This window comes from Pelophylax lessonae, assembly GCF_965119305.1.
Source record: "Pelophylax lessonae genome assembly, chromosome: 11".
Classification (NCBI taxonomy): Eukaryota; Metazoa; Chordata; class Amphibia; order Anura; family Ranidae; genus Pelophylax; species Pelophylax lessonae.
In genome coordinates this window covers 48,295,134-48,309,628 of record NC_138778.1, presented here as the reverse complement: position 1 = coordinate 48,309,628, position 14,495 = coordinate 48,295,134, and the positions used below count along the sequence as shown (strand labels likewise).

General features: G+C 44.9%; 1 protein-coding gene across 2 annotated transcripts in view; it reads left to right on the top strand.

Annotated features, from left to right (window-relative positions):
* Positions 1–9,475, top strand: part of CBFA2T2 (CBFA2/RUNX1 partner transcriptional co-repressor 2) — an 84,046-nt gene extending 74,571 nt beyond the window's left edge. For both annotated transcript variants that reach the window (XM_082271839.1, XM_082271840.1), the window contains exons 8-11: positions 102–294; positions 2,908–2,976; positions 6,199–6,389; positions 8,638–9,475. In XM_082271839.1, the coding sequence (XP_082127965.1) occupies positions 102–294; positions 2,908–2,976; positions 6,199–6,389; positions 8,638–8,913 (729 nt within the window). In that variant the 3' untranslated portion in view covers positions 8,914–9,475. The remainder of the gene's footprint in view (positions 1–101; positions 295–2,907; positions 2,977–6,198; positions 6,390–8,637) is intronic.
* Positions 9,476–14,495: the final 5,020 nt, after the last annotated feature.

The window sequence follows — 14,495 nt, the reverse complement described above, 5'->3', positions numbered from 1 at the left end:
AACCGTGTGAACATGCCCTGAGAATCCGGATTTTCTGTTTGTTGTCAGCTAGTTCTTTTTCATTCGTAAACCACTTCATCTTACAATATTCTTTTCAACAGGCCTTGAACTGTATAATGGAAATGGTGGAAAAGACAAAGCGTTCTATGGCCGTGTTACGTAGGTGTCAAGAAGTGGACAGAGAGGAGCTGAATTACTGGAAGAGACGGTACAATGAATCCTCAGAACTCCGGAAAGGAAGCGAGCACTCGAGCAGGCAACACAGTCCAACCAGCACCGAATCTGGTACCAATGGTGAGAACGCCTCTGGTTACATCACTAGCTGACTATGGCTTGATACAATGTTCTTTCTTGTAGGTTGAGGACATATGAAATGCTATGTATCTCTATGAGAACTGCTTCAATTGACACTACTGAAGTCGTTGCGACTTCAGAAAAGGTTTCTGCACTACTTTGATCTGATTTTGACACAACGTCAATGCCAGAGGGTGTAAAAGTCAAATCAAAGTAAATCCAATTTATATTATGGGATACAACAGGAGGAACTGAGATACACAAAGGTGGGTTGGAAAACTCAAAACTCCCAGGTGGACAGGTACAGAGTCAGGAATTTTGGTTAGTAGATGTTGCTGTTGGAGACTTCAAAATATAAAAGAAGGCAGGGGATAAATCACCCACTAGGCTTTACATCTGCCTAATATCACTTTTGGTGGACCACCCTAAAAGTGGCTGAAAACTCTCACATATACCCAATGAAGGGACAACAATTAGAGTATGGGTAGTTTGGCCCGAAAACATAGACATCCATAGATGGGGCTGAGATTACATATATATAGGTAGTCCGTTTATGTCTATATGGCTACCGCCACAAGAGAACAAGTCCACTGGAGCAGGGCTAGTCTTCAAGAAGGGGGGAGTAGCAGCTGTTTCCCAACAACATGTAAAAAAACTGAAAAAAGAGGCACCTCTGAGTGTAGACTGTTAAGTGGTTTATTGAAATAATAAAAGAGTAAAACTCACATAGTGGTATGTTAATACCGGCTTTTCGGGTATTCCCATTACCCAGGGGACGTTCAGAGGTGTAGGGGCCATGGTGCCCGTGCTGGAGCTTTGTTGCTGCCTGGTCACGCTGAATCTGGCCGGCAATCACTGTGGGAAGGGAAACAGCCAGGACCGAGGGTTGGAATGCACGCTGGAACCAGTGCTGCATCTTGGCCTAGGCCAACAAGGCCCAGGCCTAGGGCAGCACTTTGCAGGGGGGCAGCAAAAAAGCTGATGGGGCTGCACTGATATGCTGCCCTGATGGGCACTGATATGTTGAAATGATGGGCACTAATAGACTGCACTGATGGCCACTGATGAGCAGGACTGATGAGCAGGACTGATGAGCAGGACTGATAGGGCTGCACTGATAAGGCAGCACTGATGGGCACTGATAGGCTGCACTAATGGGCAAGAAGAGGCTGCACTGATGGGGCTGTACTGATGGCCACTGATGAGGCCGCACTGATATGCTGCACTGATGAGGCTGCACTGATGGGCAGTAATGAGGCTGCACTGATGAGCACTGATAAGGCTGCACTGATGGGCACTGATGAAGCTGAACTTATGGGAAGTCATGAGGCTGCACTGATGGGCACTGATAGGCTGTGGTTTACAGATGACAGGGCGGGTCATAAACAGGAAAGGGTGTGGCCTTTACTGGAAGGGGTGGGTCATATTTAAATTAGGGATGCCCAAGTTTAGTCAGGCCTAGGGCAGCACAAAACCTAAATACACCACTGGCTGGAACACAGCATCGACCTCTGACCTCACTAGTCTGCGATGCGTTTTGGAGCACGCGCAACAGGTGGAAGAAAGGAGCTTGCATTGTAACCTTCCACCTAATGCGCATGCTCCGAAACACGTCACGGACTAGTGACGTCAGAGGTCGATACTGCGATGAAACAGAGATGAAACAAATCCTCCTACATAAGTTGTACCTGTTAATTTCCAATCTTCTCTTTTCTACAGCCATTCCAAGTGCTGAATTTTAAATTTTGTCTGAGCTGTCAGAAAAAAGGGGGCAGGGAGCTGAAGTCAAACTCTGCAGAGCTTAGTGAGGAGAGGTCTGACAGCTGATTGGAGAAAAGGGATGGAAAGGGATAGAAAGGGAGGACCCCCGCCCCTTCACTCAATACACAGGAACAGACCTGAGGCTGTCAATCAGCTGAAAATCCCTCCCCTGTCACCATTTTGCGCTTGGTGTCAGGAAAACTTGTCATAGCGGAGGAACAAAGCAGCAGGCAAAAGTGGCACTTAGTGCTCCTAACTGAGACAAGTACACACTCTAGAGGAATATGCTTTGTTCATATTTCATGTCTGAGGTTTACAACCACTTTAAAGCAACTTTGGCAGACTGATGGACCTTGTGAAACTCTTCTAGACACAAATAACAAGGAGTTCTCCATGTTAGATCTTGAACACCCTCCTAAGACCCCGTTCACACTGGGGCGACCTGTCAGGCGACCTGGTCGCCTGACAAGTCGTCGTAGGTCGCCTGCCATAGAGTAGCACAGGACCCGTTCTAATAGGAGCGACACAAGTCGCTCCGACTTAGAAAAAGGGTCCGGAGCTTCTTTGGGGTGACCTGGAGCGACCTGCATTGACTTCAGTGATATGAAGTCCATGCCGGCCGCTCCGAGGTCGCGGTGCGAGCTGCGCACCGCGACTTCACAGGTCACCCGGCAAAGTCGGGTCGCCCCAGTGTGAACGGGGTCTTAAACCAATGACCATACTTAGTATCAACAAACCAAAACCATTTATAATAGAAACAGTGCCTTGATCTACGAAGTATGTTTTTTTTTTGTATCATTATCATGTGTTAGGATTTTTTACATTTACTTATATTTTAATTTCCACTTTCAGATCTTCAGAGGGACTTTAGTAGCAGAACAGGAGGAAGCTATGTTACTGATGAGATCTGGAGAAAAGCAGGTACTTAGATAAAGTACAATGGCAAGAAAAAGTATGTGAACCTGAGTCAGAGCCCAGACCTTAACCCCATAGAGATGCTATGGAATGACCTCAAGGGAGCCGTACACACCAGACATTCTACAAATGTGTCTGAGCTGAAGCAGTTTTGTAAAAATTGTCAAAAATTCCTCCTGAACGTTGTGCAAGTCTGATCCAGAGCTACCAAAACTGCTCGTATTCAAAGTAATTGCTACCAAAGAAGGGTTGACCAAGGATTTGCTTACTTTTTCCTCCTATCACCGTGAATGTTAATTGATGATTCCATTGTTGTGAATATGCCTCGGAATTGCTATAGTCAGATGTTTGACCATGTACTTTAAGCGCCGGTTCACACTGGCGCGACGCTACTTTCAGGGGCGACCTCCGAGATCGCGGTGCGAGCAGCGCGCCGCGACCTCGGAGCGGCCGCCACAGACTTCATAACATTGAAGTCTATGGCGGTTGCCTCCTGGTCGCCCCAAAGAAGCTCCGGACCCTTTTTCTAGGTCGGAGCGACTTGTGTCGCTCCTATTAGAACGGGTCCGTAGCTTCCCTATGGGAGGCGACCTGTGAGGCGACCAGGTCGCCTCACAGGTCGCCCTAGTGTGAACCGGGGCTAAAAGCTGACCACTATTATAGAGACACCTAGTGGTGATAAATTAAAATTATTATGGCACATGCATATGGGCGCATTTAGGTGTACAGCACTGGAATCCAGCATACAGTATTTCCATACCCAGGAGTCCACAGGTGTTGCATACAACAGCAGCCAGCAACTGTAACCACTCATCAGTGCTTACATGTACACAGGAGCAGATGAGCAACCCTGGACTGAAACAGTTTGCATCCAAGGCCGCTCACGACAGGCATCTGACTGTATACAACATGGACTTCCAGGCACAGAAAAACACGTAATGATAAATTCTGATGCTCAATGCCCAAATGCATCTATGTGCATGAGCCCCTATACAATACTTTATATAAAGCTGTATGCCCAACTAGGTTTCAGTATATAAGTTTTTTTTTTTTTTTTTTGCCTATTCATAAGTTAGACAACTTAAAAATATTTGCCAGAATATCATCCTAGTTCATTTTAGTTACTATAAGTAGTAGTAGTACTATAATTTGTCACCATTTCAGGAGCATGCAAATTTTTTAGATTTTATATTTTTAGATTTGACATGTTTGGTATCAATTTACTCAGTACAACATCATCTTTTATATTTCACCAACAGTTTGGTATTATATTGTGTTTTTGTGCACTAAAAAGCATTTAAGTTTATTTTTTCCTCAAAAATGTGGCCCAGATGTGGCTAAAGAAAACCTCTTAGGCACACATTAGTTTGAGTGTATGGTTTAGGAGATCAGCTAATGGTTTCATAATCTAACACAAAATTGTTCAATTCTGAAATTGGTTGAGGGCTATATGGCAGGAGTAACAGGAATTCTGAAACTGGTTGTGGACCACATAAAAGGAGTAACAATAATTCTGGAATTGTTTGTGAACCACATTGAAGGAGTAACAGTAATTATGGAATTGGTTGAGGGCCACATGGAAGGATTAACAGAAATTCCGGGAATTGTTTGTGGACCACATGGAGAGAGTAACAGTAATTCTGTAATTGGTTCAGGGCCATATGGAAGGAGTACCACCATTTTTGGAATTGGTTGAGGGCCACATGGAAGTAGTAAAAGCAGAGGCGTAACTAGAACCTTCAGGGCCCCGGTGCAAGAAACCATGAAGGGCCCCTCGGACCCCTGGCCGGGGGCCCTTCCCTTCAAGACGGGGGCTCTTCCCACTGATCCTGGGGTCCTTTACTCACGTTGCGGGGCCCTTTATTACAGTCCCGCAGCGGGACCCTTTCACAAATTCTGCAGTGGGCCCCTTTCCTTCCATCTTGGGGCCTGCAGCTACAGGAGGAAAAAGGCGGACAGTGATTTCTCTACATGCTTCCCCTGCCGCCCCTCCTATCCAGGTGTACAGGGGAGCAGCACAGGCCCCCTGGAGCATGGGGCCCGGTTGCGATTGCAACCCCTGCAACCCCTGTAGTTACGCCCCTGAGTAAAAGAACCCCTGGAATTGGTTGAGGACCACATTGAAGGTGTAATAGTAATACTAGAATTGGTTGAGGGCCACATGGATGTAATACCAGTAATTCTGGAATTGTTTAAGGACCACATGGAAGGAGTAAAGATAGCTCTGGAATTGTTTGTGGACCACATGGAAGGAGTAACAGTAATTCTGGAATTGGTTCAGGGCCATATGGAAGGAGTACCACCATTTTTTGGAATTGGTTGAGGGCCACATGTAAGTAGTAAAAGAAACTCTGGAATTGGTTGAGGACCACATTGAAGGTGTAATAGTAATACTGGAATTGGTTGAGGGCCACATGGATGGAGTACCAGTAATTCTGGAATTGTTTGTGGACCACATGGAAGGAGTAACGGTAGCTTTGGAATTGTTTGTGGACCACATGGAAGGAGTAATTGTAATTCTGGAATTGGTTAAGGGCCACATGGAAGTAGTAACAGAAATTCTGGAATTGTTTGTGGACCACATGTAAGGAGTAACAGAAATTCTGAAATTGGTTGAGGGCCACATGGAAAGGGTACCACAAATTTTTAAATTAGTTGAGGGCCACATATAAGTAGTAACACAAATTCTGGAATTGTTTGAGAACCAAATGGAAGTAGTAACAGAAATTCTGGAATATATGGACCACATGGAAGGAGTAACAGAAATTATGGAATTGTTGTGGACCACATGGAAAGAGTGACAGTAATTCTGGAGTTGGTTGTGGACCACATGGAAAGAGTAACAGTAATTATGGAATTGGTCAGGGGCCACATGAAAGTAGTAACAGAAATTCCAGAATTGGTTGAGGGCCACTTGAAAGGAGTAACAGAAATTATGGAATTGGTTGAGGGCCACGTGTCTCCATTTGGACATGTCCAATCTACCCCATACTTTTTAAACTTAGCCCCAGCTGTTTGGCACTTTGAGAATTTGGACATTCCCTTGAATATAAGAACATAATCAATGTGTAGCTCCTTCCTATCCATGTGTAATATGCTTTGTTCGACCTAAATAAAACGTTAAAATCTTACTAATAGAGAATTGTAAGATGTTTTGATGTATTCATCATCCATCGCAGCCTAATTGTAACTTAGAATGTACCGTAACTCCCTGCTCATCTTTTCCAGAAGAGGCCGTAAATGAGGTGAAGAGGCAAGCCATGTCTGAAGTACAGAAGGCCGTATCTGAGGCCGAACAGAAAGCATTTGAGATGATTGCATCAGAGAGGGCCAGGATGGAACAGACTATTGCAGATGCAAAGAGGAGAGCAACAGAGGATGCGTTCCTTGTAGTGAATGAGCAGGAGGAATCCACTGAGGTATGAGCCAAACTGCCCTACTCTACACCTTTTCATATTGACATTTGTGAACCATTAACTTGCTGTAATGTGTTTGTTAGCATTATAGTATTGGTCTGTTTGCTTCAACCCAGTGACCTGAATGCTAACACCAGTTCTTTTAGAGAACTTAAAGTATATTTAAAGCAATTTTTTGTAATATTTTGTTTTTTAATAAGAGTAGGAAATGGTTAAAACCCTTGTGTCCTGTTGGGGAATTTTTTCCTTACTTTCTGTCTTGAAGACACAAAAGGGAAAGAGTGGTAATACTCAGGATTAAAAGCGCATTATGGGTTTTCTCGATAGAGAGCACAGAAGAAGCTGTTTACCTTCAGGCTCTCTCACATGTTTAAAACATTACATAGAGTCGCCTGAAGGGTTCCAAAGGGAGGGGTGAGTCAGCTTTAGCTATAGGGCTGTGTAAACACTGGGCCTTTTTTTACAATAAAGGAGCCAAGAAAAGCCTAGAAAACATGTAAAAATGATTTGAAAGCTTCCCACGATGGCTGGGTTAGAGAATACAACATTTTAACATGCAATATGAATTTCATATTCATTTACCTGATTCAAAAAAAGAAAAATGTTTTTATCTTATATTTTAGGCCTTACTGTAATAATAAAAAAAAGGTAAAAACTAACTTTTAGAGCACACCTGTCTTTTACCTTTTCAAGGCATAGCAACACGACAAGTTTTTTTTTTTTTTTCTCCTATCCCCAGCAACAAATACATTTTCTTCATTTGAGGCGTTCATAGCCTTTCAATCCTGGTGGCTAAATAGAAAAGTAAAGCGTAGGTATGAATTTGCTGCTGGGGAGACCTACATTAAAGAGGGCTTGTTGCTTTGCCCTGCATTGTGTACTTTAAAGAAAATCTGTGCTGGGGGAACTTGTATGTTACATGCCATTGTTGTTCTCCCCCTCTACAAGTTTTCCTTAAAGCCCAACTTCCGGAAGTGTAAAAATCATCCCCTAGGGTAAAATGCTCATTTAGCCTAGGGGAGAGTAGAATCACCTACCTGATCCTCTGCTCCCCATGCTCTGGCAGTAGACTGTCTCTCGGCATAATTACATCCAATGCAGGGGAACAGACCCTACATAGGTTCTAATGACATCCAAACCATAGAGCGTAGGGGAGAAGATGCTGCGGGGACCGGCAGGGCCATCTTACCGAATGGGCACGCTGGGCAGTTGCCCGGGGACCCCACTTGCCCGGGGGGTCCCACCTGCTCAATGAACCAGCCCAAGTTAAGAATTAGTCCCAATTCCCGTGTGCATTCTGCCGCTGAATTTAGCAGGTGTCAAGCGCCTGTCGGCCCTGCGCTGCTGTCCGGCCACTTGGGCAGTGGAGGGGGAGCCTACAACTGCAGGAATGCCTGTCCGCCTCAATGGGAATAGACACACAGAGGACAGTAGAGTCTGACTCCCATCCGTGTGTGCTCACCGGACCCAGTCATCCAACTTGGAAGCGGTCATTACCCTGGCACTGCTGTACAAATAAATATCGCCTTATCGATAATTTGCATTTTTATTCTCGTGGGTGATTGTGTAGGCAGGGCCCCAGTGCACTGCATTGCCCGGGGCCCTTTAATGCTCTCCGGACCGGTCTAGCCCCACAGAGTATTGGGCAAGTAAATCTTCCTTACTTTAATGAGCAAATGAACCCTTGTGCGTCCACACTGCATAGGGTCATTTTTACCTTCCCTGGAGTTGAGCTTTAAAGGATAATTATACTTTTGATTCAACCCCAGTTGTATAGCCCTCTAAGATAATCTAAGCTAGAACTCTTTCACCCAGGTGCATACTTACTTCTCAATGGCAGGTGTAGTGGTAGCCAACCATAGTGTTTATATTCTCCATGCCAAAATCTCCTCTGGCTTTGCCTGGGCAATAACTTTCAAAAGACATGACTGGAGTTATACTCACACATAGGAGATTCTAAGAGCAGGCCTCCATTCAAGTCTGTAGGGTATTACAGCTGCAGACATGGGCAGCCTCAGTACTTATGTACTGGGGTGGGATTGTTCTAGGTTGGATCACTTTAGATAACTGGAGAAAGTTTTTTTTTTTTTTTCCAAAGTGTAGCTGTACTTTTTAAGGATATACTGTACATGCATAGACTTTTGCACCAAGAAGCATAAAATGGTACATGAAAATGAGTGAACACCTTTGTACTTGTAGCATTCTGCATCTAACTAAATCTCTTACAAGACCTCACTATTTATCCCTGCAGACTTGTTGGAACTGCGGCCGTAAAGCAAGCGAGACTTGCAGCGGATGCAATATTGCTCGTTACTGTGGATCGTTTTGTCAACACAAAGACTGGGAGAAGCATCATCGGATCTGCGGACAGACCCTACATGGTCCAGCCAAGTCCCTAACCTCAGTCCGCTCCCTACTGCCGAAACCCGCCGACCCTCTATTGCTTAGCCCAGCTGTTGAACGCTCCTCCAGCGCCACCTCTCGCTCTTCCACTCCTGCATCTGTGACCGCCGTGGAAAGCTTGTGAATACTGAACTTCCATCCCAAATGTCCCATCTAACATTTTTTTTACCTGCCATTTGTGGATTTGGATTGAAAAAAAAAAAAAGAAAAAAGTGGTCACGTTACAAAAATCAAACCTCTCCATTGAACCCATTTAAGCTATCTATACATTTCAGATACACTTTTATTTTTAAAGGAGACCTAATGGACCAAAATATTTAACTTGTAGGACCCTGTACAGCACCCTGGACTATGAACACACTAAAGAGGCACAAAGCATAGTGAAAGTTGTTGAACATCTCTGATTTTGTCATCATTCTCTGGCAGAGAGCAACCAGTAGGATAATTTATCAACTTGTACAAATCGCCCTTTTGTCAGCATTGGGCTGATTCTTCCAGCTTGGAATAGAAAGACTATTGTATATTTAAATTATTTTACTCTAAAAGCAGCTATACCAAAATGGCAGTATATAGCATTACAAAAAATTGCATGTTTTTATTTTTTTTTTTCTGAAAGTCTTCCCTGTTGTTGTATATGCTTACCTTTGTAGTTAACTTTTTAAATATGTACTATTAAAAGTAAAGAGAAAAAAAGGCTTTTAAACAAAGTATTATTTAAAATATGGCTGACTATACATAATCTGAAACACTACATACAGTATAGCTAATCAAAAAGGGAGGTAGTGAGAGCAAGTGAATAATTAACATCTGTTTTGGAATTTTGGTAGAAATTTGAAACTCTAAAACGTTCCTGGTATCACATTTAGTAACCAAAAAAAAAATAATTTTCTTTTCGTACATCACAGGACACAGACCCATAAATCATGACATATGGGTTATATAGCCACCTATAGGTAAAGGACACTGGCAACCAATCAGAATTGATGATCCCCTATATAACCCCTCCCACACAGGAAGTACCTCAGTTTTTTTGCCAGTGTCTGAAGGTGAAGGTCGCTGTAGAGAGTCGCTCCATATGTTTGTTATGTTTTAAAGAAGAAAACAGAAGATTATGCTACATACCCCGATCAAAGATCACTGGATCTAAGGGGTTAGCTATCAGATCGATCTAAAACAGTCAATGGACTAAAAAGATGGTACCTGAGCCACGGGAAGCAGATACAAGGTTTTCCTGTAACGCTCTCCTTTTTAGGCGCTGGACCCTGGGATCCGGCCCTTGGAATACCAAACCCCAAAGGCGCTCTGTGCAGGGTGCTCTACAGGTTCAAGGCTGTGGCCCCTCTTATATAGGGCAGTGCTCCCCAACCTTTTTATCGCCGCGGACCGGTCGATGTTTGATAATCTTTCTGTGGCCCGCTGAAGGGGGGGGGACATCAATGCACAGTGACCACATCGTGCCCCCAATCAATGCACAGTGACCACAGCGTGCCCCAATCAATGCACAGTGACCACAGCGTGCCCCCAATCAATGCACAGTGCCACAGCATTGCCCCCAATCAATGCACAGTACCACAGCATTGCCCCCAATCAATGCAGAGTGCCACAGCAATGCCCCCAATCAATGCAGAGTGCCACAGCAATGCCCCCAATCAATGCAGAGTGCCACAGCAATGCCCCCAATCAATGCAGAGTGCCACAGCAATGCCCCCAATCAATGCAGAGATGCCAGCGTTCCCCCTTTCAATGCAGATGCCAGCGTTCCCCCCGCGAGACCCGTGCACTTACCTCACGGCATGGGGTTTGCCTTTTGGCCAATCAGGAAGTGGGAGGACCCGCTCCCTGATTGGCCAGGAGGAGGATCCGTGTGACAATAGCGAATTTTCATTCGCTATTGTCACTCAATGGGCGGCTCGGGGTGCACTGCTCTTCTCCCCGGCCACCCCCTGAATCAGTTCAGGAGTATGCAGAGGATGTGGAAGATCAAGCTGAAGATTCCACTTCCGGGGAGTCAGAGGAGTCTCAGCTTCTCAATCCCAGAGATTGTTTATTTAGTCTCTTACTGAGATGGTCTGCTCTGGATACAAGTTTCTTCCCCTAGAGACAACTGAAGCCTTTTTTTCCTCTCCAGGCTCATTGTTCCCTCCTCAGAGTCTGCGAACATTTCCCATACATCCGCTCTTGGAGCAAGAAGTGTATAATGATTGGGATCATCCTGATAGGATTTATGTTCCACCTAAAATGTTTTTTTGTTATATCCTATGGAGGAAAAGTTTACTAAGAGGTGGAAAATTCCCTCTGTGGATGCGGCCATTTCTTCGGTTAACAAGAGTTTAACCTGTCCTGTAGATAATGACCAGGTTTTTAAAGATCCAGCTGATAAAAGGTTGGAGTCTATTGAAGGCCTCCTTTTGTGGTTGCAAGTTCTGCAGTACAACCAGCAATAGCAGCCATAGGGGTGTGTCAGTCTTTGAAAGACCGCATAAAGTGAGTGTCCAAGACAATTCCTTCTCAAGGAGAGTCTGTGGAAGATCTGTCAGATCTGCCTTGCACTTTGTGTTTCGCAGTGAATGCTCTTACAGACTCCATAAGGCACATGTCACGGTTTGCTCTGATGACAGAGCATATGCACAGAATCCTTTGGTTGAAGAGCTGGTCTGCGGATTTACCATGTAAAAGATTATTGCCTAGCTTCCCCTTTCAGGGAGAACGCCTTTTTGGTGATGATCCGGATAAGTATATCCAAACGATCTTGGGGGGGGGGGAGAGTACATTGCTACCTGTAAAGAGGAAAGCAGGCATCCTCCTTTTAAAATCTCCAGCACTCATAATACCAGTGCTTCTATTTCCAGGCAGTGGCAACGGCCTCAACTGTTTGCATCCGGACCCAAGCCTTCAGGGCAGGGTCAGAAAAAGCCCTGGGCCCAGAGATCAGTCAAGTCTTCCCTCTAAGCCCTCTCTGTGAGGGGGCACCCCCACTCACCTGGGTGGGGGGAAGGCTTCTGCAGTTCTCAGGGGTATGGGTGAAGTGAATTCAAGACAACTGGTTTGTCTCCACCATTTCACAGGGATACAGGCTGGAATTTCGGGTATTTCCACATCCTCGGTTTGTAAGGTCAAGTATACCGACAGATCCCCTAAAAAGAAAGTCTCTCTTTCGGGCATTAAACCAGCTGAAAGCTCGAAGGGTGATAACTGAGGTTCCAGACAACAAAAGGTTCAAGGGTTTTTACTCAAACCTGTTCATAATCACCAAGCAAAGCGGGGCTGTGGGACCTATTCTGGATCTCAAAGCTTTAAACCAGTTTCTGAATGAATCCGACTGGGGAGCCATTCTTGAGGAAGCTACTGTCCAGGGGAAATGGTTTTGGGTAGAGCGTTGTCTCCCCATCAACGTTCTGGAAATTCGTGCAGTCAGTCGGGCTCTGAAATTCTGGATGCCCAGACTTTGGGGTCACCCTGTCAGGGTGCAATCCGACAATGCCACAACCGTGGCTTATGTCAACCATCAAGGAGTCGCTCAGCCCAGAAAGAGGTGAATATCATCCTGTCCTGGGCAGAGAGGTTTGTGCCATGCCTGACAGCAGCTTTTATTCCAGGAATAGAGAACTGGCAGGCAGATTTTTTGAGCCATCAACAGATGTTTCAGGAGGAATGGTCCCTAAATCCTGAGATTTTTCAATCGATCAGCCTATGCTGGGGAGTCCCAGACGTAGATCTGTTGGCATCCAGGTTCAACAACAAGTTGGAGAGATTTGTGTCCAGGACCAGGGGTCCACTCGCAGTCAGGGTGGATGCTTTGGTGACTCCTTGGGAGGAGTTTTCCCTGATTTATGCCTTTCCTGAGGTGCAGCTGATACGGCGTCTGTTGCACAAGATCCAGCTAGAGGGGAAACCAGTAATTCTGGTCACTCCGGCATGGCCCAGGAGGATTTGGAATGCACAAATCCAGGAGTTGGAAGTGACGAGGCCTTGGGTTCTTCCACTGCGTTTGGACCTGCTCTCAAGGTCCGATATTCCACCCTGCTGTACAGTTTCTAAATTTGATGGCTTGGCTTTTGAAGCCTTGATCTTGGAGAAGCAGGGTGTATCTGGCCTGGCAGTTCATACGCTGATAAACGCTAGTAAACCAGTCTCTAGAAATAATCATTACATTGCCTGGAAATGGCATCCCCACTCATATATTATAGGGAGAATTCTAGCTTTCCTGCAAGTGGGGGTAGATATTAAATTAGCATTGAGCATGATTAAAGGGCAAATTTCAGCTTCACCAGTTTTTTTCCAGAAACCGATCGCTTCCCACTCCTTGGTTCAAACCTTCGTCAGGGGAATATTGCGTTAGCTTCCACCTGAGAAGCCACCATTGTGTCCTTGGGACTTGACTTTGGTGCTGGCAGTTTTGCAAAAACAGCCTTATGAACCTCTGGGGCAGGCTCCCCTGGTTCTTTTGACCAGAAAACTGATCTTTTTAATTGCAATAACTTCAGCTAGAAGGGTATCGGAACTAGCAGCTCTTTCCTGTAAAGAGCCTTTCTTGATATTTTATCAAGATAGGGTGATTTTATGTCCACACCCAGATTTTTTGCCCAAGGTAAGTGTCTGCTTTTTATTTGAATCAGGACATTATATACTACCTTCTTTTTTTCCAGATCCTCACTCAGAGGAGGAAAAGTTATTGCATTCTCTTAAAGTAATGCGTACACCTAAGTTTTACTTAAAGGAGACCGCTCAGATTTGTAAGACCGAGAGCTTGTTTGTGCTGCCAGAAGGGGGTTGGCAGCATCTAAATCTACAATTTCTTGTTGGATTCGCCAGGTTATTACCCAGGCGTATGGTTTAGTAGGAAAGATTCCACCTTTTCCTGTAAGGGCACATTCTACCAGAGGAGTAGGTGCCTCTTAATCTCATTACCATCAAGCCTCTATGGCTCAGATTTGCAAGGCCGCAACCTGGTCACTGTACATACGTTCACTTGTTTCTACAGAGTGGATGTTGGGACCCAGGAGTCTGCTGTAGGGCTGCAGTGTTCTGCATGCGGCGGTGTAATCATTCTTTTGTGGTCAGATGGCGGTATTTTTTGGTGTCCCCCCCTCCCCTTAGATGCATTGCTTTGGGCCATTCCATATATTATGATTTATGGCTCTGTGTCCCGTGATGTACAAAAAGAAAAATAGATTTTTAATTCATACTTACCTGTAAAATCCATTTCTTGAAGTACATCATGGGACACAGAGGTCAGAGGTTTTTATTGCTTGCTACAAAACTGAGGTACTTCCTGTGTGGGACGGGTTAAATAGGGGGTCATCAATTCTGATTGGTTGCCAATGTCCTTCACCTATAGGTGACTATATAACCCATAAGTTATGATTTATGGTTCTGTATCCTGTGATGTTCTTCAAGAAATGGATTCTACAGGTAAGTATGAATTAAAAATACATTTTTTTTTTTTTTGATTACCCCCACCTTCTAAGCTACACACCTTCCAAATTCTCTCCAGTGACAGGTCCTCTGTGGCTAGTTAGGGTGGTCTCATTGGGCAAGGACTTAAGGGTGGGTAAAGCCTTGATATAGAACCAAGGCCTAAATCTAGACTCTAGCCTTCCCTTCAGTCTTGCACAGTTGTACAGACTCCTTTCCTCAAACTCTTGGTTTGATTTCACTTCATACTGTGAGCTTCTTGTGCATTAGAAGCTGCAGCAAGTCAGATAG